Source organism: Eurytemora carolleeae, unplaced genomic scaffold, assembly GCF_000591075.1.
Source record: "Eurytemora carolleeae unplaced genomic scaffold, Eaff_2.0 scaffold189, whole genome shotgun sequence".
Lineage (NCBI taxonomy): Eukaryota > Metazoa > Arthropoda > Copepoda > Calanoida > Temoridae > Eurytemora > Eurytemora carolleeae.
This window is the reverse complement of record NW_019396111.1, coordinates 32,202-54,957: the sequence shown is the minus strand read 5'-3', so window position 1 is coordinate 54,957 and position 22,756 is coordinate 32,202. Positions and strand designations below refer to the sequence as shown.

At 32.4% G+C, this 22,756-nt stretch overlaps 2 protein-coding genes and 1 long non-coding RNA gene across 5 annotated transcripts; 1 reads left to right on the top strand and 2 right to left on the bottom strand.

Moving 5' to 3' along the window:
* Window positions 1–1,520: 1,520 nt before the first annotated feature.
* Window positions 1,521–9,527, top strand: LOC111695238 (MKRN2 opposite strand protein). Of its 3 annotated transcripts, XM_023464470.1 has the most exons (8): window positions 1,521–1,597; window positions 1,902–2,102; window positions 2,740–2,824; window positions 3,150–3,243; window positions 4,729–4,796; window positions 8,080–8,162; window positions 8,401–8,485; window positions 9,216–9,527. In XM_023464470.1, exons 1-8 carry the CDS (start codon window positions 1,567–1,569, stop codon window positions 9,250–9,252), a joined length of 684 nt encoding a protein of 227 aa, XP_023320238.1. In that variant the 5' UTR covers window positions 1,521–1,566; the 3' UTR covers window positions 9,253–9,527. The 3 variants fall into 3 exon arrangements, with proteins under 3 accessions (XP_023320238.1, XP_023320240.1, XP_023320239.1); XM_023464472.1 differs by lacking the exon at window positions 9,216–9,527 and having other exon boundaries at window positions 8,080–8,204; window positions 8,401–8,484; XM_023464471.1 differs by lacking the exons at window positions 8,401–8,485; window positions 9,216–9,527 and adding an exon at window positions 8,221–8,370.
* A 278-nt stretch (window positions 9,528–9,805) lies between these two features.
* Window positions 9,806–12,272, bottom strand: LOC111695240 (uncharacterized). The gene is made up of 3 exons (XR_002763818.1): window positions 12,163–12,272; window positions 11,859–11,954; window positions 9,806–10,012 (listed from the first exon to the last, which is right to left on the bottom strand). It is a non-coding gene; the product is annotated as an uncharacterized LOC111695240 (long non-coding RNA).
* A 56-nt stretch (window positions 12,273–12,328) lies between these two features.
* Window positions 12,329–13,934, bottom strand: LOC111695235 (phosphonoacetaldehyde hydrolase). Its single transcript, XM_023464466.1, has 4 exons — window positions 13,871–13,934; window positions 13,234–13,390; window positions 12,536–12,630; window positions 12,329–12,460 (listed from the first exon to the last, which is right to left on the bottom strand). The coding sequence occupies exons 1-4, from the start codon at window positions 13,886–13,888 to the stop codon at window positions 12,329–12,331; spliced, it is 402 nt and encodes a 133-aa protein (XP_023320234.1). The 5' UTR covers window positions 13,889–13,934.
* Between the last annotated feature and the right edge of the window lie 8,822 nt (window positions 13,935–22,756).

The following is a 22,756-nucleotide window of genomic DNA, read 5'->3' as shown; positions in this document are numbered from 1 at the left end:
TATAGTAGTGTTATATCTCCAGTAATATCCTGATCTATAGTAGTGTTATATCTCCAGTAATATCCTGATCTATAGTAGTGTTATATCTCCAGTAATATCCTGATCTATAGTAATATTATATCTCCAGTAATATCCTGATCTATAGCAGTGTTATATCTTCAGTAGTATCCTGATCTATAGTAGTGATATATCTCTAGTAGTATCCTGATCTATAGTAGTGTTATATCTCCAGTAGTATCCTGATCTATAGTAGTGTTATATCTCCAGTAATATCCTGATCTATAGTAGTGTTATATCTCCAGTAATATCCTGATCTATAGAAGTGTTATATCTCCAGTAATATCCTGATCTATAGCAGTGTTATATCTCCAGTAATATTCTCATCCATAGTAATATTATATCTCCAGTATTATCTTGATCTATAGTAGTGTTATATCTTCAGTAATATCCTCATCTATAGTAGTGCAGTTACATCTCAAGTTTTATTCTGATCTATAGTAGTGTTATATCTTCAGTAGTATCCTGATCTATAGTAGTGATATATCTCCCGTAGTATCCTGTTCTATAGTAGTGATATATCTCCAGTAGTATCCTGATCTATAGTAGTGTTATATCTCCAGTAATATCCTGTTCTATAGTAGTGTTATATCTCTAGTAGTATCCTGTTCTATAGTAGTGTTATATCTCTAGTAGTATCCTGATCTATAGTAATACTATATCTCCAGTAATATCCTGTTCTATAGTAGTGATATATCTCCAGTAGTATCCTGATCTATAGCAGTGTTATATCTCCAGTAATATCCTGATCTATAGTAGTGTTATATCTCTAGTAGTATCCTGATTTATAGTAGTGTTATATCTCCAGTAATATCCTGATCTATAGTAGTGTTATATCTCCAGTAGTATCCTGATCTATAGTAGTGATATATCTCCAGTAGTATCCTGATCTATAGTAGTATTTTTTAAAAGTATAAAATGCATAAATTGGCAAGTAAACTGTCGATTGAGTAGGATCGGAGATAAGAAAGGAACGATTTATCTGGGATAAGGCAGGAAAGATGTATCGGAGATAGATGAAGGATGATGCATTTATATCGAGAAAAAAGATGCATCTAAGATAGAGAGAACGAATGATGTATTTAAAAATTGCATGGTATCGATATAATATATTCTGGCTTCCGTTATAATTTAAAAAATTAAAAAGTCGCAAACATTCTACGAGTACTTCTAGCTTGGTCTACAATAAACCAGTGATTTTGTTGAATCTAAGTTTTGCATCTCATCGGAACCCTCGGCACTAATAAAGGTTTGTCTATGGAGTAAGGTTCGGGTTGATGATTTGCTCAGGGTGTAGGCGTGAATTGTGAGAAATTATGGAAACTTTCTATATAATTACGGAGAGATCTCAAACAGGCCAACTTGTTCTTATCAAATATTCATCCAATAATTGGTATGTCCCCCCCCCCCTATGATTGGACTAGAAAACCCTGAAATACTTAAAAATGCAACAATTATCCAAAACTGCATTACTGTGACATTTTCATTTTCTTTATTTTCATATTAGAAATGGGTTTGAGAGGAGAGGATGAGGAGAAAGGTAAACCAATTGCAGAAATCTATTTCAACAAAAAGGAATTGAGTCTTTGCCACAAACTCTCATTTTCTAATCCTAATATTTTTGCAATCCAATGTCGTAGACCCTAGATATTTCAAACTATGAATTCTATTAGATCAAATAATCTATGTTTGAAATATCAAAAGTTAACACCATCGTTGCAAAGATTTATTGATAAGAAGATTTGAGTTTAAAGATGAAAATGAAATATGCATCCGTACTGTACAATGTACATACACATCACACATGTACATAGCAGTACAGTATCTCAGGATTTATTGTGCAGGAACGAGGAGAGGTTTATCCATCCTCTGCTTCGAGCACTGCGGGAAGAGAATCTTCTCCTTGAAGAATATCCCGGATGCGTGTCCTGTTTGCAACCTTCTTATCACTCAGTGTGATCTAAAAATCCCTCCCTTTGCTGTTCCTTCTCCTTTCAAGAAAGCAGTTGATTTCCCCTGTTCTATAGTTATCAAACCAACTAAAGGTAATTTTTTGCTAGACTACAGTCGTCGATATATATATATAAATACAATGAAGACGATTTTATATTCTAATTTAGATTTCTACCATGCTTTCTAACAGCAGAAACACTTAAACGTTTAAACAAAGAGAAGTTGCCATATTAACAGCTTCTCGTTGGTCATTTTATTGATATAATCACCAACCACTGTAGTTCCATGTTTTACTAGTCTTATTGTTATTCTATTCTCATATGTTATTTATTAGTCTTGTGCTATATTAGTCCCATGTTACTAGTCTTATTGTTATTCTATTCTCATATGTTATTTATTAGTCTTGTGCTATATTAGTCCCATGTTAATCTCTTACCGAGTTTATACAATGCGCCCCATGTTATATACTAGACTTGCTTGGGAAACCCTCTCAACCAAACTAAGAACATGTCCCTTGTTCTACAGACAGAATTATTCAACTCCGAAGCATAAGATGTCAAAAATCAGCAATTAACTATGCATTTTGGACCCGCCTAACCAGGGCAGGTTGTTTTGAGTGGTTGGTTGAGTTAGTTAACGATAGTAAATATAATTAATTAACCTGTTTGACACTTTACCGTAGAATAAGACTGAGTGGATATGAATGTTTCTTGATCACGATATTTACAGGAAACTTCCTGGATGATTATTCCAACAAGAGTAATCTCCATATAGCAGTTACAGACAGCAGTGGAGAGGTTTATGAATTTGACAGGTAAATATCATTTACTAAAGTGTGCATGGTAATCCCTTTTAACATATTCTATAGATACAGAGAAGTAATTGAGGGGGGGGGTGCTAGACCAATGAAATCTATGTTATTATTATTTATATATTATTTATTTTTGCTTCAAAAAGAAAATTGAAGGATCAAGCATTTATTCTCGAATTAAAAGATACTCCACATAAAAGTTCTGTTCTCTATAGATTAGGATGACCAAGAATAGTTTCTTTTTACGAATAAACCACAAAAGTATTTTATTATTTCGGCATGAATTGATGAATATTTTAAATTACTCCGTATGCTGTTTGATTACTAGGCAGGGATTACACCGGGATAGAACCTATGACTGGGAGAACTGTCTAGTTCTAGATCTATCCGGAGCAGATCCTTTAGTTCTAGAGATGATACAGGTTTGTTAAATCAATTAAACAGTTAATTTCAAATTTTGTTGATTAAACTGGTCTAATTAGTGGCGGGGATGTTTATTAAACTGTAAATTATAGTTATATATCTAGCCCCGGCCTGCTTCTATGTTTATTGCTCCTTGAGGCTAATAATGAGGGAACAGGGGATTTAAATATTAGGTATTTATGATCACGTCTATCTGATGCTATAAACCTAGGTTCTAATATTTTTAATGATATAAAGTTAACAACTGTACAGTCACAAATGCTGTATCTGACCATTACTAATGGTGCTGCAGATTATTTTGAGAGTGATGTTGTTGATCAGAAAGCAGTTGCTGAAGGTGATGATGGTTACCAGGCTGGTGGTGTGTTGATCATGAATCTGTTTCTGAGTATTGATCGTGAAAGTTGTGATGATGATCTTGAGAGATTCTGTTGATAATAATGTTGGTGCAGTAGAGGATTATCAGCATGGTGCTGATAATCATGAGATAGCTTCTGAGGATTAAACATAAAATTTTTAAGATGATCCTGAGATAATTATTGATATTAGGCTTGCGATAAGAACTAATCATTTGAATATGATGATGATTCAGATATTAATATCTCTTATTTTTGTAAGATCCTGGTTTTAATATCTGCTATTTTTGTAGAATTCTGATATCAATATCTGCTATTATTGTAGGATCCTGATATTAATATCTCCTATTATTGTAGGATCCTGATATTAATATATCCTACTATTGTAGTATCCTGATATGAATATATTCTATTATTGTAGGATCCTGATATTAATATATCCTATTATTGTAGTATCCTGATTTTAATATCTCACTATTATTGTAGGATCCTGATATTAATATCTCCTATTATTGTAGGATCCTGATTTTAATATCTCCTATTATTGTAGGATCCTGATATGAATATCTCCTACTATTGTAGTATCCTGATATGAATATATTCTATTATTGTAGGATCCTGATATTAATATATCCTATTATTGTAGTATCCTGATTTTAATATCTCATATTATTGTAGTATCCTGATATTAATATATTCTGTTATTGTAGGATCCTGATATTAATATATCTCCTATTATTGTAAGATCCTGATATTAATATCTCCTATTATTGTAGGATACTGATATTAATATCTCCTATTATTGTAGGATCCTGATATTAATATCTCCTTTAATTGTAGGATACTGATATTAATATCTTCTATTATTGTAGGATTCCGATATTAATATCTTGTATTATTGTAGGATCCTGATATTAATCTTCTATTATTGTAGGATCCTGATATTAATATCTTCTATTATTGTACGATCCTGATATTAATATCTTCTATTATTGTAGGATCCTGATATTAATATCTCCTATTATTGTAGGATCCTGATATTAATATCTTCTATTATTGTAGGATCCTGATATTATAATATCTTCTATTATTGTAGGATCCTGTTTTTAATATCTCCTTTAATTGTAGGATCCTGATTGGGGAGAATACTGGGATATTTGTTTGAACCAAACAGCAGGATCAGATGCATTTACTAGGTAAATATTTATCTAAAGACTATTACCAATTATTGAAACCATTCACTACTCGCAAATATCTAAAATACATTTTTGAATAATTTTCTAAAATGAAAGAATAGCATAGATATTATACAAACAAAATTAATTTACAGATTTATTTTGTATTTAAAAGAATTTACGAGTTAAAAAATACCATTCTCAACCAAAACACGTAATTGTCCATATGAAATTGTTCTAACATTTTATGAGTTCTCATGTTACCTAATTATCCTGAGTTTTAATTATAAATTGAAGAACTATAGCATGGGAGTAATTACCATTCTACCGTTCTCTCTCCACTACACGTCCCATCCTTACAATTCACAGGGATCAATATTATCTCTAAACATTTTGTACAAAATAACGTTGATTTTTAATTATTGTTGAATTGTTGCGTAAAATAGTTTTATCACGTAGTACTCAGAATTAGATTTTGAGAGGGAGGTTTAAACTGTGGGATAGATTCCCAGGACGTATATTGAACTTGGTTCATGCAGATCTCAGGGTACATTTTACAGTAGGAATCTCATGGTATACTTTACATTAGAAGTCTCAGGGTATTCTTTACAGTAGAAGTCTCATGGTATACTTTACAGTAGAAGTCTCAGGGTATTCTTTATAGTTAGAGTCTCGGGGTATACTTTACAGTAGGAGTTTAAGGTTATATCTTCACAGCAGTAGTCTCAGTGTATACTTTACAGTTGGAGTCTCAGGGTAAACTTTACAGTAGTAGTCTCAGGGTAAACTTTACAGTAGGAGTCTCAGGGTAAACTTTACAGTAGTATTCTCAGTGTATACTTTAATATGTGTTTAAGGTTATATCTTTTACAGTAGTAGTCTCAGGGTATAAGTTACAGTTTGAGTCTCAGGGTAAACTTTGAAGTAGTAGTCTTAGAGTATACTAAACAGTAGGAGTCTTAGGTATACTTTACAGTAGTAGTCTCAGGGTAAACTTTACAGTAGTAGTCTCAGGGTAAACTTTACAGTAGTAGTCTCAGGGTAAACTTCACAGTAGTAGTCTCAGGGTATACTTTGCAGTAGTAGTCTCAGGGTATACTTTGCAGTAGAAGTCTCAGGGTAAACTTTACAGTAGGAGTCTCTGTGTATACTTTACAGTAGTAGTCTTAGGGTATACTTTACAGTAGTAGTCTCAGGGTATACTTTGCAGTAATAGTCTTAGGGTATACTTTACAGTAGAAGTCTCAGGGTATACTTTGCAGTAGTAGTCTCAGGGTATACTTTACAATAGTAGTCTCAGGGTATACTTTGCAGTAGTAGTCTCAGGTTATACTTTACAGTAGTAGTCTCAGGGTATAATTTGCAGTAGTAGTCTCAGGGTATACTTTACAGTAGTAGTCTCAGGGTATACTTTGCAGTAGTAGTCTCAGGGTAAACTTTACAGTAGTAGTCTCAGGGTAAACTTTACAGTAGAAGTCTCAGGGTAAACTTTACAGTAGTAGTCTCAGGGTAAACTTTACAGTAGTAGTCTCAGGGTAAACTTTACAGTAGAAGTCTCAGGGTAAACTTTATAGAAGTTGACATAGGGTACACTTTACAGTAGAAATTTACTTTGTAGTAGAAGTCTTCGGTTATACTTTACAAATCGAGTATTTCATGGTACAACTCACAGAGTTCTTTTTATTATTCTAACCTAACAAACTTAATTGATAAAATGTACAATGTAAGAACACGGTGTGAAACTCGTCTTTTCTGCACACAATAATGACATAAAATAAAATATTTTAAAGAAATATTTTCCAATTCATAAAATCTTTAATTTAATTTTAATAAATTGGTATTGTAGATTTAAATCCTATAAGTATGAATATCACAGATACAATAGTACAATAGAGCTTATTTTTAACTAGATTAAATTTGTTTGTCAAGCAAATACTAGTCCAAGAGCTGATATATACAGCTACACAATACATGATAATGCAAACTTATTGAAACATCATTGTCAAAACTGTTTTATCATCCTTAAAGTCAGTTAAATGTTTGTTATGAAAATGTCAAAAACATCATTAAAAGTTTTGCACGTTTTTAACAATCATAATTATTATTTTTAACCATAAACTAAACAACAATATTAAATAAAAATTTAATTTTAAAATATTGAATTTCTCCAGATCCTGTTTAAAGTAAACAACCATTCAAATATTTACTTTCATGTTATTTAGAAACACATTAAATCAATTTGAACAATACTATGTACAGTGTCGGCCTTTTTATAAATACAATGAAGACGACTTTTCTATTCAAATTTTTATTTCTGACAAGCTTTTTCAAATTACATGTTTACAAGTAAACAAAGAGAAGCTGTTGAGAAGCTGTTAATTGACAGCTTCTCTTTGTTTCCATGTTTATTTGTATCCATGCTGTTTGATAGCTTCGTAGAAATAATTTTTCATCAAAAGTCGTCTTAATTGTATTGATAAATACGACGATGACTTACTTGAATATTTTTGATTATAACCTATGACCTTAAGATTGATACAGGGAGTGGCAATGTACGCTGGATTAGGTATAGATTATACAGGGAGTGGCAATGTACGCTGGATTAGGTATAGATTATACAGGGAGTGGCAATGTACGCTGGATTAGGTATAGATTATACAGGAAAATAGAATCTTTGGATTGATGTAAACAAAGCTAAACCTAATAAACCTCATACTTTACCTTTCAGAGGACGATTATTCGTACAACGACGGCACGGTACAATTTTCAATGAACTTAATTTTTGGGTGATGTATGTTTGACTGTATACTAAACATTCCCAATAAACGTGGGAACCTACTGAAGATGTTAATTAGTCTCCATTCGTAAACCTAGTAACATCGTATTCCCCAAATCCTGAGTTTTCACAAACTAATTTTCCATTTTATAAAATCTTTGTTTTTGGCATCAAACTGATGAGTAATTAAACTGGAAAAGTAAGCGTAGTTTAAAGTTACAATCTATGCAAAAATGGCAATGCCCGATTTACAACGTTACCCTTGAAACCTTAATCTGATCAAAAATGTGGAGGATACTGTCGGTTTTCTGACTCAAAAAGTAATTAAGTTCTTGCAAGCAAAAAAATGCGCGATGTCACTTTTGCAGAGAAACCACAGATGAAAGTAAACAGTTAAAAGAAACAAAAACATGGATATCTAATTTATACTTGATCAGACAAAGCTTTAATGTTTCCATCGTAAATCGAGCACTGCCATCTTTGCACGGAGGATCACATAAAATTATGCTTACAGTCCCTTTATTCTAGAGAAAACTACCACGAGGACGACAACAATTGTTTCAATTTCGTTCTTTCCTTTCTCCTCAGTCTCAACCAGTCTCCTTTCTCAGGTAAATAGTGTCACGAAGCACTCAACCAGTCTCCTTTCTCAGGTAAATAGTGNTTCAGGTTGGGCAGGATCTAAAGTAGATTTCTAATGTTCAGGTTGGGCAGGATCTAAAGTAGATTTCTCATGTTCAGGTTGGGCAGGATCTAAAGTAGATTTCTAATGTCCAGGTTGGGCAGGATTTAAAGTAGATTTCTCATGTTCAGGTTGGGCAGGATCTAAAGTAGATGTCTAATGTTCAGGTTGGGCAGGATCTAAAGTAGATTTCTGTCAGCGTCTAATTCTTCCTAAAACTGTGATGGCGGCTAAATATATCATGCTCTACAGGAAAACTTTTATCAAATATTTATCAAAGAATTGAGTCTTTGAAACATACTCAAATTTCCTAATCCGTATATCTTTGCAACCTGATGGTGTAAATCTTTGATATTTCAAACTTATTTGAGCTAACTGAGTTAGTTTGCACAATCTGAGGTCTACGAGAATTGGTTGCAGAGATTAGAAATCAGAGTTTGTGGCAAAGACTCAATTAGTTGATTTCAATTTTACTCTATTATTAAAAGTATCAAAGGAACAGTCAATGTAATTTCAAAAGACCCTTAATTTAACGTCTTTTATCTGATTTACGATGAGGATGAGCTCATCGTTAATCGGTGTATATGTATATAGATACTTAAAATATAATTTATCTTAATTCTCATTTTTGAAGAGAATAGCAATGAAAATAATCAATTTTTGGAAAGAAAACAGGGAGAACTCTCTAATTTTTGGAAAGAAAACAGGGAGAACTCTGTAATTTTTGGAAAGAAAACAGGAAGAACTTTATAATTAAAAAAAAAACAGGGAGAACTCTGTAATTTTTGGAAAGAAAACAGGGAAGAACTCTGTAATTTTTGCTGAGACACAAGTCTTAAGGGTACCAAATTGTGAATCTGACATGTAAATCTTTAGATGGAGGGTAATTTCAAATTACTACGACACTCCCTTAAAGCAAGAGGAAACTATCTAAGATTTGTTGAAAATCTTGACATTTTTCTAATAAAAGTTTATGGTTCAGGAAAGTGAAAGAAAGCAGTGGAATTATTGTTCAATAGTTCTCTTGATTGTGTACAGTGGTACCAAAATACCGTGGAAGAGGAAGACGACATTTAAGTAATCTTATATGTTTTCATGTTCATTGGACTATCCAAAATCCTTACTTTAGTCTAACAGTCGTCTTTCTTTTCCCCACTTCATAGGTCTCCCAACCAGTTTCCTTATGTTTATTTAGATTAAAAATATATATTTACTTATCAAAACACGATGTCGTTTTCCTGACTAATATGGAGTGTTTATGAAGAAGTAAACGGAATAAAATTTTACAATGTTTTCCGCATAAAAATTTCATTTTCGAACCTTTTAAATTATTCTCTAAAACTAAAATTCACTTTGCACAATTTGTTTGTTGTGCAATATTACTGTTATGAAACTTGCAAAATTGACGAAATACGAAATATCCTCAGTCTTATAATTGTTTAAACATGTAGGAGAATTTGTCTAAATTAACTTAAATATTTTTTCTTTAAACTTTCTGAATGGCCATTTTTCGCAAAAACTAGTTTAAAATACAAACATAAAAAAAATAGTAGGAAAGAATAAAAAGTTACAATATAAATAGATTTTTTATTAACAGGATTGGTTTAATGATTAATCACAATTAAAGATAATTATAATTAATCCCTCCACTCGACAATGTTATTATTGTTATCCTTGTTACAAAGATTAAGGTTTGAGTCCCATCCTGAGTCTGTTATTTATCTCTTCTATAACTGCTGGTAGATCATTAGTTGTTTCTATCACGAAATGAGCTCCAGCCTAAATACGCGAGTTCAATATTCATGCCACTACCATCTACTTAGCACAATTACAAACAAATTGGAACTGAATGAACCACTAAAAGGTCACCCCCCTCCCCCTATGTTGTTCAGCTACCCCCCCCCCCTCCCCTTTTTAGTACTCGGCAATATAATTTTAATAAAGGATTGCAATTGCATAGCAGATTGTAGGCAAAAAACTGTCACAGTTCCTGTCTACAAATATTTGTTAAATAATAATTATATTTGAATTAAACTTTTTCAGATTACGATTTTAATTACGGCTGTATGTATTTATATACAGGGTGAGTTAAAGAAAAGTGTATTAGCGTCCTCTTCTTCATAGCTAATTATTTTTCATGAAATTTTCATTTGATATTTTTGCAATATTTTGGAATATTGTCTTCATTTGTTTGAAACTCACATGGTACCACAGTTTCCGCGTCAAAATTGAAGTGAAGAATAATAAAAGTCTGATAATAGTTAAATGTTATCTAATCCTCAAATTGAAGTGAAGAATAATAAAAGTCTGATAATAGTTAAATGCTTTCTAATCCTCAAATTTCTTTAAGATCGCGGTCTGACCAATTGCGAGATATATTCATAATAATCTCCAACATTTTAATGAATTAGATCCGATTTATTGTTCAGTTGAACATAAAAATAACACAGTTAATATTTGCACATTTATAAAAATGTCCTCTCTTCTTTTGGTGAAATTTTTACCGCTCTAATTCGTAGATCTATTATTAATAGCCTTGTTTATAGACAGGTAACTAGAACAAAATTGCAGATTTTTCCTAAAACGATTTTGCGAATTTTTTCTATTTCTATGAGTCTAATTTTTTTGAAATTTTACGATTAGATAGAAAAACACATTAACACATTTTTGCTTTTCTACACTTTTGACTTTGAGAAGAATAAAGGTTTGCAATTTTTTTGTGGTACATGTGAATATTCAAAAATTCCAAAATATTGCTAAAATTCCATGCATAAGAATTTCATGAATAAAAATTGTTTTTTTAAAGAAACACTGTTTTTGACTCACCCTGTTTATATATACAATACACACGTAACTTTGTGCAAAGTTGCATGTATATATTTATAAAATAAATTTTAAAAAACATGTATATAAACTACATTGCTTTGCAGATCAGTTGAACATGATATGGTAAAATATAATAGAAAATAAGTTTTGTTAAGAAATCGTGAAACATGTCTTCAGCACGTCCCGTAGTTTTTTCTTGTTTAAAGGAATTGATAACGTAATCTCAATTTAATCATTATTTGATAAATCCGGTTCTAGGAATTCTAGGAATTAAGTCTTTACAACAAACTCTGATTTTCAAATTCCTACGTCTTTGCAACCAAATGTTGCAGACTTTAGATATTTTAAAACTTAAAGATTAAATAGTCTAAGTTTACACCACCAGGTTACAAAGATATAGGGATTAGACAATTTCAGTTGTTGGTAAAGACTCAATTCCTTTGGCAAGCCTGGGCTTATTTATTAAGAAGAATCTTTCCGAGTTTTGTCCTATTTCTAAATGAAAGCTGTATTAACTTTACTATAACAAGATTTGGTGTAACCACTTTATGTTTCAAACTAAGGCTATTAGATATAACCGAAACCAGAGCTTGATATATCAAAGGTATACACGGCACCTTGTTGCAAGGATAAAATGATTAGAAAACTTGAGTTAGAGACAAGTTATCAGTTCCTTTACTTGGAACGACGTTGACAATCTCATAAAGATAAAATTTGTCTAGAAAACTAAACTAAAATATTTTCACCATTTAAAAAATAGTTTTAACAACTATGATGAAGATTTGAATATAATCTGAACCTGATAAAGGATCCTGGTTGCATTCTCAACCTTGGCTCTCAGCTCAACAGGATTCATTTCATTCATCTCATCCTCAGTCATCCCAACATAGTTTCCCTGGAGTTCATAACATTTCATTTTATTACAGAGTGTCCCATTAAACATGGGAATTAAGAGACGACTTCTAGATTGTCTTTGTTAAGAATTTGCTTAGTAAAACCTAATTTCAAAAGATAGAATTTAAAGTTTATTCTGCTAAAGTGTATTTTATAAAAGGCTGAAATAAAAAAACACAAAAAATGAATTATTTTTAATTTGCTCTTACTGTTTTAGCAATCCCTACAGTCCAGCATCCAGCATGGAGACCAGCTTCTATACCTGAAGTTGTATCATCTATTTTTACCACAGCCTTAACACATAAGAAATATTAGAAGAAACAAAATATTTAGTTTCTTGCCCATTCTTTCATTTATTGAATTTCTATATAAAGATTAGAAGAACAAAGTTAGACATACGTACGCGTCGTATCCTACTGATATCATATTTGGAGCAGGTCGGCCATTTATCACCTCGTCACTGGTAACATAACTATCAGGCTTGTATCCTTCACTCTCAGCTTGAACCTGGAATAAAAGGGAGAGTTCAGATTTTTTATTGAATCACAAACTTGAAAGGAATTATCAGCCTCATATTTCTACCTTCAATTTTGCCATAATCTCAGAAGTGTATCCTGTTGAGGATCCAATCTTGATTCCATAATCCGACCTTAGTTTAGCCATAGTCTCAGGTACACCTGGAGATATTTTATTTTGGACCTAATCTGAAAGGGAGTGTTCACGATAAATGAAAAGGGTTTTGTCGGAATTAAAATCAAAATAGGTTTATATCGTTACCAATCTTATTTATATTGGACGTCTCTGCAATTCATCTTTTCGGGTTTCTCTGACGAAGGTGGAATTTAGTGAATCCTATATGTTCAGTTTTGAATTTAATAGGAGTGTTCGCGAAAAGTGAAAGGGGGTATAGGCTTACAGCGAAAAATAAGCGCTTTTGATCGCTACTAATCTTACTTCTATCTGTTGCGTCTATGAGGAATAAATGGTTAAAAACAACTCATACCGAAGAACGTAGCGTTCATACAAATTCATAAAGTTGTATACCCCCTTTCATTTTTCACGAACACTCTCTTTAATACAAGAATCATTCCAACTAAACTAAACGAATCCTTGATTTTTTAATTTAAAAAAAGTGATTTTCGTTCTATATAGTTAATAATTTTTTACAATTATTATAAAAGAAAAATAAGGGAATTTTACTTTACCCAGGGTTCCCAAGACTAATCTTGTCTACAAAACAATCATAGCGTAGCAAAGGATGAGAATGAAATTTATCTCACCCCTGATCATCTTAGAATTAGCAGGTAGCAGGTCTAGGGTTGCATCTAAAGATTTCTCATAAATCCTCTCTGCGTCCTGGTTGGTTGGATAGGATCCATGCTTGAGGTTCCATCTCTCCTTAACCTCTGGTATAGCAAGGATACGTTGGATATGTAGCTGAAATATAGATATACAATTGATTTATTAAATTCATGATTTCCATGAAAAGGATGAAATTTCAGAGACGACAAAACAGAGTTTATTTAGTTTTTGTTTATATTTTCATGGATCCCTGTAACTTTTAACTTTTTTCTTTTCTAAATAATTTGATTAAACCTGGACCCGGCTTTAATGATTTTAAAGTTTTTTTTAACGTTAGTAAAGTTTCATTCTTCTTAATATAGTAGAAGATATGGCAACAGGAATTTATCCGAATAAGACTTCCATAGCTACAGTATTGTTCCTAGGCACATACAATCGTCAAACTAAATCCAAAGTTTTGCTAAACAGACTATCATTCTTATCACAATATGTCCGAAAAATTACGAAAGGTTTGATGAAAATCCTGCAAATAAATTATAATATTCAGAAGTTGCTGATTTCTTTCATATATTTTATTTTAGCAGTAGAGAATACTTTTTAAAATATGGTCTTTACCCTTTTATGCACTCCCATTGGTTTTCTTACTTCCTCAGCACTGATTGGAACCCCCTCCTTTTTCAATTACCGAGATAAAAAGAAGAGTTTTCAAAAAAACTTTCATATGAAAAGAACTGAGTTTTTGCCACAAACTTAAATTTTCTAATCCCTATATCTTTACAACGTGATATTGTAAATCTTGGATATTTCAAACTTAGATTATTTGATTCAACAGAATTGATAGTTTGAAGTATTTAAGGTTTACGACATTGGGTTGCACAGATATAAGGATTAGAAAATCAGACTTTGTGGCAAAAACTCAGTTCCTTTATAGGAAAATTTCTGTTTTAAAGGAAATATTATCTGTTAGATCAAATGAGGTTCAGATTCCTGGCTTCAAAAGAAATGTATTGTCTCAAATAATGTACAAAATATATTGTGACTTGTTTTTATTTTGTATAATGTATATACAATTGTTTTGAGTTTGTTAGATTTCATACAAATCCTATATTCAATCTATTGGACTTAATGTGTCATGTCCGAAATACATAACTTGACCATAGATTTTTTATTTATGAGTTTGACAAGTAAACGAATGGAATTAACGCAAAAATTGCACTGTATTGTAAACAAGTGTAAACACAAATACATATTAACAATGCAGTTTATTAATGTGTAATATCAATATACGTAAACATACAAATGTTGTACAATTTCTAATTTTAAATAACAAAGTATACTTGAAAAACACCGTAAGACACCTGAATAACAAAAATATTATACAAATGCAAAAAAAAACTTACAACCTGAATTAATATAGACGCCTATTTATGACTGGAAAACAATATATTTACAGCAAACAAAGGAAATAAATCAATAAAAGAACTGAGTTCATGCAACAAACTCAAATTTTCTTAGCCAGCTAAGTCTTTGCAACCTGATTATGTAAAACTGTGATATTTCAAACTAAGACTATTCAATCTTTTATAATTCATTATCTAAAATATAGAAGATCTTCGAAATTGGGTTGTATAGATAGATAGATTAGAAGCAAGAACACAATGCCTTAGTATTACAAACACGTGATTTCTGAACGATCTCATTCTACAAGTATTACCTAAAATTGTTCTCCATGATGACGGACTGAGACAAGGTTGTGATGAGTGCAGAGGAGAGAATGGAACAGTTCTAGCGCCTACCCGGCGAAAATACAGGATCTTATCAAATGTGGTTAAAAATATATATACAGAATACACATGTTTACGTCTGAACAACTTAAACGTTGGACTTTGATTGTTTAGATAGAAACTAAAAATATTCTGTGATCATTTAAAAATAAAAGTTTTACAGATTTAAGGTGATTTTTTTTACTTTAAAAAAAATGAAATTCCTTGCATGTCCTGAGGAAAGAAGAGGGTGGCACAGAACCAAGTATATACTAGTACTTGATAATCTATTTCCAGAACAGAGATTTGGACATATTCTTTACAATTTCTTCTTTTATAGAGTGTATGCTGAAATGAACTCAGGAATGTCAAGTAAAGCGTAAAGCTTATGCTCAAATGAACTCGGAATGCATGACAGGTTGTCAGATAATTGATCATAGAGTAATAAAACGAAGAGGTAAAGCTTACCTCAGATGTACACAACGGACCTATACAACTGTACAGTGTTATATACGTAAAGATATCGTGATGTAAAAACGTACCTCTCTATTAATTAACTAATTATAGGGAGGTCGGTTGTGTACATCTGAGGTAAGCTTTACCTCTTCGTTTTAATACTCTATGGAATTGATTTAGAGAAAATTTTGTTCCAGGGCACAGATGTGTTAGTACACCTTCAGCATGGAAACAGTACAACAAAATGGCGGTTTTACACTTTTTTTCGTCTTAATTCCACTCTATACTTATCTATTCTGTTTGGATTTCGGACTCGGAAGGTCAGTGAGAGCCAAAATTTGGCACAATTTTTTGTCAATAGCTTGATATACAATTCAAATTTTAAGTTGGCTTGACAATACTTTTCCTTAATCCAGAATTTTTTCAGTTTTTGTATCAAAAACAAATTTTTTAACTTCTCTTAACGTTTTTTCAATCAAAAATCCAAAGCACTATTTACACCATTCAAATTATCATTTACCAGATTCATTAATGTTGTAAAAATAGAAAATAGATTCTGTCTTCTGTGTTAAAATTAAGGTCGCATAATTAGGTTGCTAACTCTTAATGCGCTCCAATGTACAGGAAATGTCGTCTCCTTAGCAAGGAGAGATAAAATCCGTATATGACAACACTGATTTTAGAGGCGAAAGTATGGATCAGTGACGTCATTTCAGAAAGATTTAGCCTCCTTGTAAAAATTCTCATCAATTTTTAAGGCATGGTCGACTTTGAAGTGTCGCAACGCCTTGGGCTTTGATTTTACCACTCTAACTCACTTATTCTTTTCTCAATTCCTTTACATGTAAACATTTTAGCACCTGTAGGACACATTGTTTTTAGCTTTGCTTTTAAACAATTAATTGGCAAAATTATCACAGAATTTAGCTTAAGAGGTTGAGACCTTCAAACCACAGTAATATACTGATTTTATCTCTCTATGCTAAGGAGACGACATTTCCAGTACATAGGAGCGCTTCGAGAGTAAGCAACCTTATCGTACAACCTTGATTCAAATAGATACTACAATTGGAGTGCATCGAGAGTAAGCAACCTTATCAGACAACCTTGATTCAAATAGATACTACAATTGGAGTGCATCGAGAGTAAGCAACCTTATCACACAACCTTGATTCAAATAGATACTACCATACCAAGAATGTTTTTAAGCGTCCCAAAAAGTTCTCATTTCTGATGGTTTACATCCATATATTTATTTATATTTATCAAATGTCGTCTTGACAATTTTTCAATGAGTTTTATACTATTTTACGTAAATCTAAGTATTTGGGAAAATAAATAAATAGCCATGAATATGCAGGAACAGTTTAAAGAGCTCCATATAATCATTTAATTAAAAAACTAAATTATCTGCAACATTCCATTGTCAGAAAATAAAGAATACGACATTTGGTGAATTCTTTTGATGTATGACTTATTTAGGGTTTAACTGTATGTTTTAAAGATGCAATGTTGAAAACTATTTTTGATTTATTTAATAAAACAAGGTTATATGAATATTTTAAACGTTTAAATATTTCAAAGAAGGCCAACGAACAAGTAATAATCATCCTCAGTCCTCACCAACAGGGGCGTATACAGTATTTGGTCCAGGGGGGGGGACAAAACCTTTAAAGTTTTTTATGGGGGATGACCTATTTTTGAAAACATAACCGCAACTTTTAAATTTTTTTGGCAGTCCAGTGTCTTAGCCTTTCGATCATTGAGTACTGAAACCTCCCTGAAAATCATAGTTTTCCGGGCGGGGCTTAGTCCCAAAATATCCACCTCCCCCTCTTTTTACACTTCTGCTCACCAATACAATTTGTTATATAGCACGAACAAAAATTTTACGATAAACACAAAAGTCGTCTTTGCCTTTCTTAGTCTTAAAGACTTTTTGAAATCCCGTGGAAAAAATGCTTTATTTTTAGGTTTATGTTTTGCTGGTTTGTGTTGTACAATGAGAACCAGGAAGATGACATGAAAGCAATAATTTATTGTATTTGATCTTGTAACAAATTAAATAGTTTTACTAGTAACTTATTTAATCACTTATTAAGTGAAATGGGTCTGATTACACTGCACACTGCAAAAGCCCCCCCCCCCCCATCTACTCCTACTCCGCTACTCCTTCTGGTTTAAAGGTTTGAAATATAACTCCAGTAGCAAACCTATCAGACAGGTTTAAAAATAGATGCCTGATCTTGCATAATAATATTACAGTTATTATGCATAGAAAAGGTAGTACCAGGAACCGTAAACTTGGTCTAGTATTTTAAAGTCCGGTTTCAAAGACTAATATACGCTACGACATTTTGGCTCAGGTCATTTTTGCTAGCGTCAATTTTCCTATATGACTTTTACCTGTGAATAACTAACCTGCCCTTCTCGCTCCACCCATTGCACTTTAGCAGAACTATCGAAGCGCCGTTTGTGAGGACACAAAATCAAACAATCTTTTTTTAAATATCCAGCATTTGATTTCACTTTACTCTTACTTAAAATCATGGATAAAAGTTCTATAAATCTGTTTTACAGAGAAATATCAAAAGTTGATAAATCATTTTTCTCCTACAGAACTTTACGAACTCCATCATTCTTCATTTTGACTCCTCTCTCCCATTTTATTCAACTTTTAACTTTTGATGGTCAACTCTAACTCGAACTTTTAAAGAATTCAAGAATTATTCTTTTAAAACGCCTCTTTCCGCGCTAAGGGCAATTCTTACATTTTCGTATAAATATCGTCTAACATACCATCGGAATTCCAATAACTTGAGAAATAGGAGAGCTCCTATGCAGAGGATTAATTTCCAGCAGGTTGTAACTCTAGTGTTCCTACCAACTATATCAGTTTTGTTCACACATGCAACTGTACAATCTACATCTAATCAAACGTACATTGCCAATCATTGAATTCTAAAAAACGGGGAACGGAGAGATGTTATACTTAAAAGTAAGCCGAAGGCGAGGTCTTGGCCAGTATTTTACAATACACTAAAGAGCTAGGTGAAACAGGAAATGTTTAGGTGAAACAAGAAAGGTTTAGGTGAAACAGGGAAGGTTTAGGTGAAACAGGGAAGGTTTAGGTGAAACAGGGAAGGTTTAGGTGAAACAGGAAAGGTTTAGGTGAAACAGGAAAGGTTTAGGTGAAACAGGAAAGGTTTAGGTGAAACAGGAAAGGTTTAGATGAAACAGGAAAGGTTTAGGTGAAACAGGGAAGGCTTGGGTAAAACAGAAAAGGGTTAGGTGAAACAGGAAAGAGCAAGGGGAAACAAGGAAGATCTAGATAAAACAGGGAAGGCCTAAGTAAAATAGGGAAGGTCTAGGTTAAACAGGGAAGATCTAGGTAAAACAGGAAAGGCCTAGGTAAACCAGAGAAGGTTTACGTAAAACTGGTAATGTTCAGGGGAAACACTTAGGTAAGGTCTTGGTGAAACAAGAAAGGTCGTCTAGGTAAAACGGGGAAGGTCTACGTAAACATGGAAGGTCTAAGTAAACAGAGAAGGTCTAAGTAAACAGGGAAGGTCTAAGTAAACAGGGAAGGTCTAAGTAAACAGGGAAGGTCTAAGTAAACAGGGAAGGTCTAAGTAAACAGGGAAGGTCTAAGAAAACAGGGAAGGTCTCAGTAGACAGGGAAGGTCTAAGTAAACATGGAAGGTCTAAGTAAACAGGGAAGGTCTAAGTAAACAGGGAAGGTCTAAGTGGACAGGGAAGGTCTAAGTAAAACAGGAAAGTTCCAAGGGAAACAAGAAAATCTAAATAAAACTAAAATATAGATGTGAAGCAGGAAATTTTTGAAAAAGTGAAGTGGGAAAGAAAGATATTATTGATGATATGAATGCAAAAATAAAGGATTAAGTGAAAGAGCAAAAATATCAAGATCTACATAATCAATTCGAATCCACAGTGATTTGAAATTTGAAACTGTAACTAAGCAATAAAACGAAAGACGTAAATCGAAGGCTGGTCACCTTCGGAACTTGGATTATTACAAAAAAAAAAAAACGTTTACAATATCAATAGATAACATCAAATGATCAATAACGGGTTTTGACCGTATGTTTGAGTGGGTTGAAGAACGTATTGAAGGTGTGCGTAACCACGCATCTCTACGTATACCTTCCGTCAGTGTATAGGCAACAGTGCTATAGTCAGGGTGGAGTCCTGCATATTTCAGAACCTGGTCTGCTTGAAATCCTTTTAATAACATTTTTTTAAATGATCTAATCACTGTGCATTGTACAATTGTTGCCTATTTAGAGCTTACTCAATGTGAACAATTGTTGAAATCACAGAACCGCTGAAGTAAAGAGCTGATAAAATAAGCTATATTAAATAGTTTGTATCAGGATTTATCATAATCTGTGCCCAAGCGGGATGAAGTCTATTTCCAAATGTGAAAAAGTCTATATTTAGTCTGTATCAAGAATTGATGAAGTCTGTATCCAGATGTTGAGTAGTCTGAATCTAGTTTATTTGATGTATACTGTAAGTGTGGTATAGTCTGTATCCAGGTGTGATATAGTCTGTATCCAAGTGTGGTATAGTCTGTATCCATATATGACGAAGTCTGTATCTAGATGTGGTATAGTCTGTATCCATATATGACGTAGTCTGTATCTAGATATGGTATAGTCTGTATCCATATATGACGTAGTCTGTATCTAGATATGGTATAGTCTGTATCCATATATGACGTAGTCTGTATCTATATGTGGTATAATCTGTATCCATTTATGAGGTAGTCTGTATCTAGATGTGGTATAGTCTGTATCCATATATGACGTAGTCTGTATCCAGATATAGGCTGGATGTTTAATTTAGCTGACAACCCGACCAATAAAGTTAAACCTCAAAATATCCTGTATAATTAACACATGTGTTACCCCTCCTATATGCTGCTTCCCTTTTCCCCATCATTGGCTAGATGTCTAATTTAGTTAGAAAAAAGTTACCCCTCATGACACATCCGGATCAAATATCAGATATGCTTTCAGCTGTGAGAAAATTTCCCCTCCTCTACCCCCCCCCCTACCCCCATGCACTCTGTTAACATATGCATATGTTTGTGCATGTCTAATTTTGTGTGTTTGTAAAATATACAAGCTGTTGACTTAAAACTCAAATCTTTTTAGTTTCTATTTTCACCACTAGGTGTCTCTAAAAGTTTTCCGTAAAATTAAAAAAGTAAGAAATTCTAAGATTCAATTTTCTTATTAAAAGTTTATAATTTAGAAGTAAAGATTTGGTTTTAAAATAATTTTAACTTTTTCTAAATATAATAATTTCATTAAGAAAATGCACTAAATTTTCTCTCAGGATGTTTTATATATCTTTTAAGACTCTTTTTTAATATATCAAGTTATCAATTTTTAAATTTATTTTTAATATATCAAGTTATCAACCTATGGCTAGTTCTATGGCAAAATGTCTACACTAAAAATTTGAATCATGTCCGAAAAGATCTGGTCATGGGCAACCTCTTAGAGGCGCTTATCAATGACGTTCTTTTATCTGAGTGACATCTAAATGCTGCTAATTCAAATTGAAGTGTATTTACATCAGATTTTTAAATTAAAAAAGCTAGCTTTAATCAACCTAAAAGAGACTAAATAAGTTAGCAAACTGTCCAAGCTGTCAGCTAGCAGCTGCAGCTACTAAAAACAAACAGATGGCAACAAGATGATTTATGATGGGGGGGTAATGCACAGAGGGGGGTATGAAACCCGACCCTTTCTGTTTTGAGGTGTAGCTAGATTGTTGGTAATCGAGGCCCAAAAAGTCAGAAACACTACTTATGATTCATGTACTTTTAGTCTACTAATTCCGCATGATAAAAGTCAACTTTTAGTCGGATGAGGGTGACTTGAGGTTTTACCGGGTAGTCTGTATCCAGATATGACATAGTCTGTATCCAAATGTGATGTGGTTTGTATCCAATTATGATATCGACTTTATAAAGATTGGATATTGTCTGCATTGAAATGATATATGGAATATAGCCTGTATCAAGATGTGATATAGTCTGAATAGTCTGTATATGTGATGTAGTCTGAATAGTCTGTATATGTGATGTAGTCTGAATAGTCTGTATATGTGATATAGTCTGAATAGTCTGTATATGTGATTTAGTCTGTATCCTGATGTAATGTTGTCTGTATCTAGATATCTGTATGTGATGTAGACTGTTTCTTTCATCTACAATATGTATCAAGATGTTCTAAACTTAAAATATTTAAATTAAATCAATATTGTAATATGTAGATATTGGATATGATTTAATATTGCTGTAAGTAAAATTGATATTTTAGCTAAAAATAACTATACAATTCTATGCAAAGTTAGATCCCTGTAATAATTTCTGGCATTGTGAGCCACGTCTCATATTGGAGTTTGTTTCATTCGCACACATTATATGAAAACCCCGTTTAGCTAATTTTAGAGCTGAAAACTTTAGAATTATAGATATCGAGATCTTGCTTGATGTCCTCTTTTTATAAATCTGCAGATTAGTTTTATCTTAGATTGATATCCAGAAAAGTGTCTAAAATGCAACCAATTAGAGTTCTGATTGCAGAAACCGAACACCCAATCAAAAGCCCAGAAATTTTGCTCGCAATTAATCATAGAACTCTCATTGGTCGGAACCGAACAGAGATGTCCGAAAGAGAGGATTAAGCAATAATTCAAAGCTGTCCACAGTGGATATCAAGATTTAGCAATCAGGATTTAGGGTATCCAAAGCAAAAGGGTTTCAGCTCTATTCTAATATTTGGATATTTGACCCATTATAGCCATGACCTTCATTACAAATCCGAATTATACGCAATGTAATATGTGTCCCCTGTATATGGTAATATAGTGGTGTAAACAGGATACTATAGGAGAATTATATTTACATAGCAGAGGTCTATTGTATTCAAATATTTGAGGCAATTTATTCTTTGTATTCATCTCAGTAGGGTTCAAGTTTTAATCTTAGTTATTCTTAACAGAATTATAGAAATATTGAAGGATATCTTAAAAATTACTCAAAATGTCAGAAATACAACTTACATGATGAATAAATGGATTGAATAGGGATGGTGGAAACATTATTTAACATATTTTAAAAAATCTCTTTAAAATTTCAACGTTTTATCGCACCTGCATTGAGGGTAGAGATACTTAGCTTTAAAATTAACCTTGAAAAGGAAAATGAAATTCAACGGAAAATGTTTATTGTCATGAATTTTTT

Bases quoted from the DNA above. Each gene is read 5' to 3' on its own strand.
- LOC111695238 (XM_023464470.1), top strand. From the start codon at position 1,567: ATGGGTTTGAGAGGAGAGGATGAGGAGAAAG. The intron at 1,598-1,901 runs GTAAACCAATTG...TTTATTGTGCAG, and splicing joins AGGAGAGGATGAGGAGAAAG to GAACGAGGAGAGGTTTATCC. The intron at 4,797-8,079 runs GTAAATATTTAT...CCTTTATTCTAG, and splicing joins GGATCAGATGCATTTACTAG to AGAAAACTACCACGAGGACG.
- LOC111695235 (XM_023464466.1), bottom strand. The intron at 12,631-13,233 runs GTGAGATAAATT...AAATATCTCCAG, and splicing joins TAATTCTAAGATGATCAGGG to GTGTACCTGAGACTATGGCT. The intron at 12,461-12,535 runs GTAGAAATATGA...CTTTTATTCCAG, and splicing joins AGATTATGGCAAAATTGAAG to GTTCAAGCTGAGAGTGAAGG.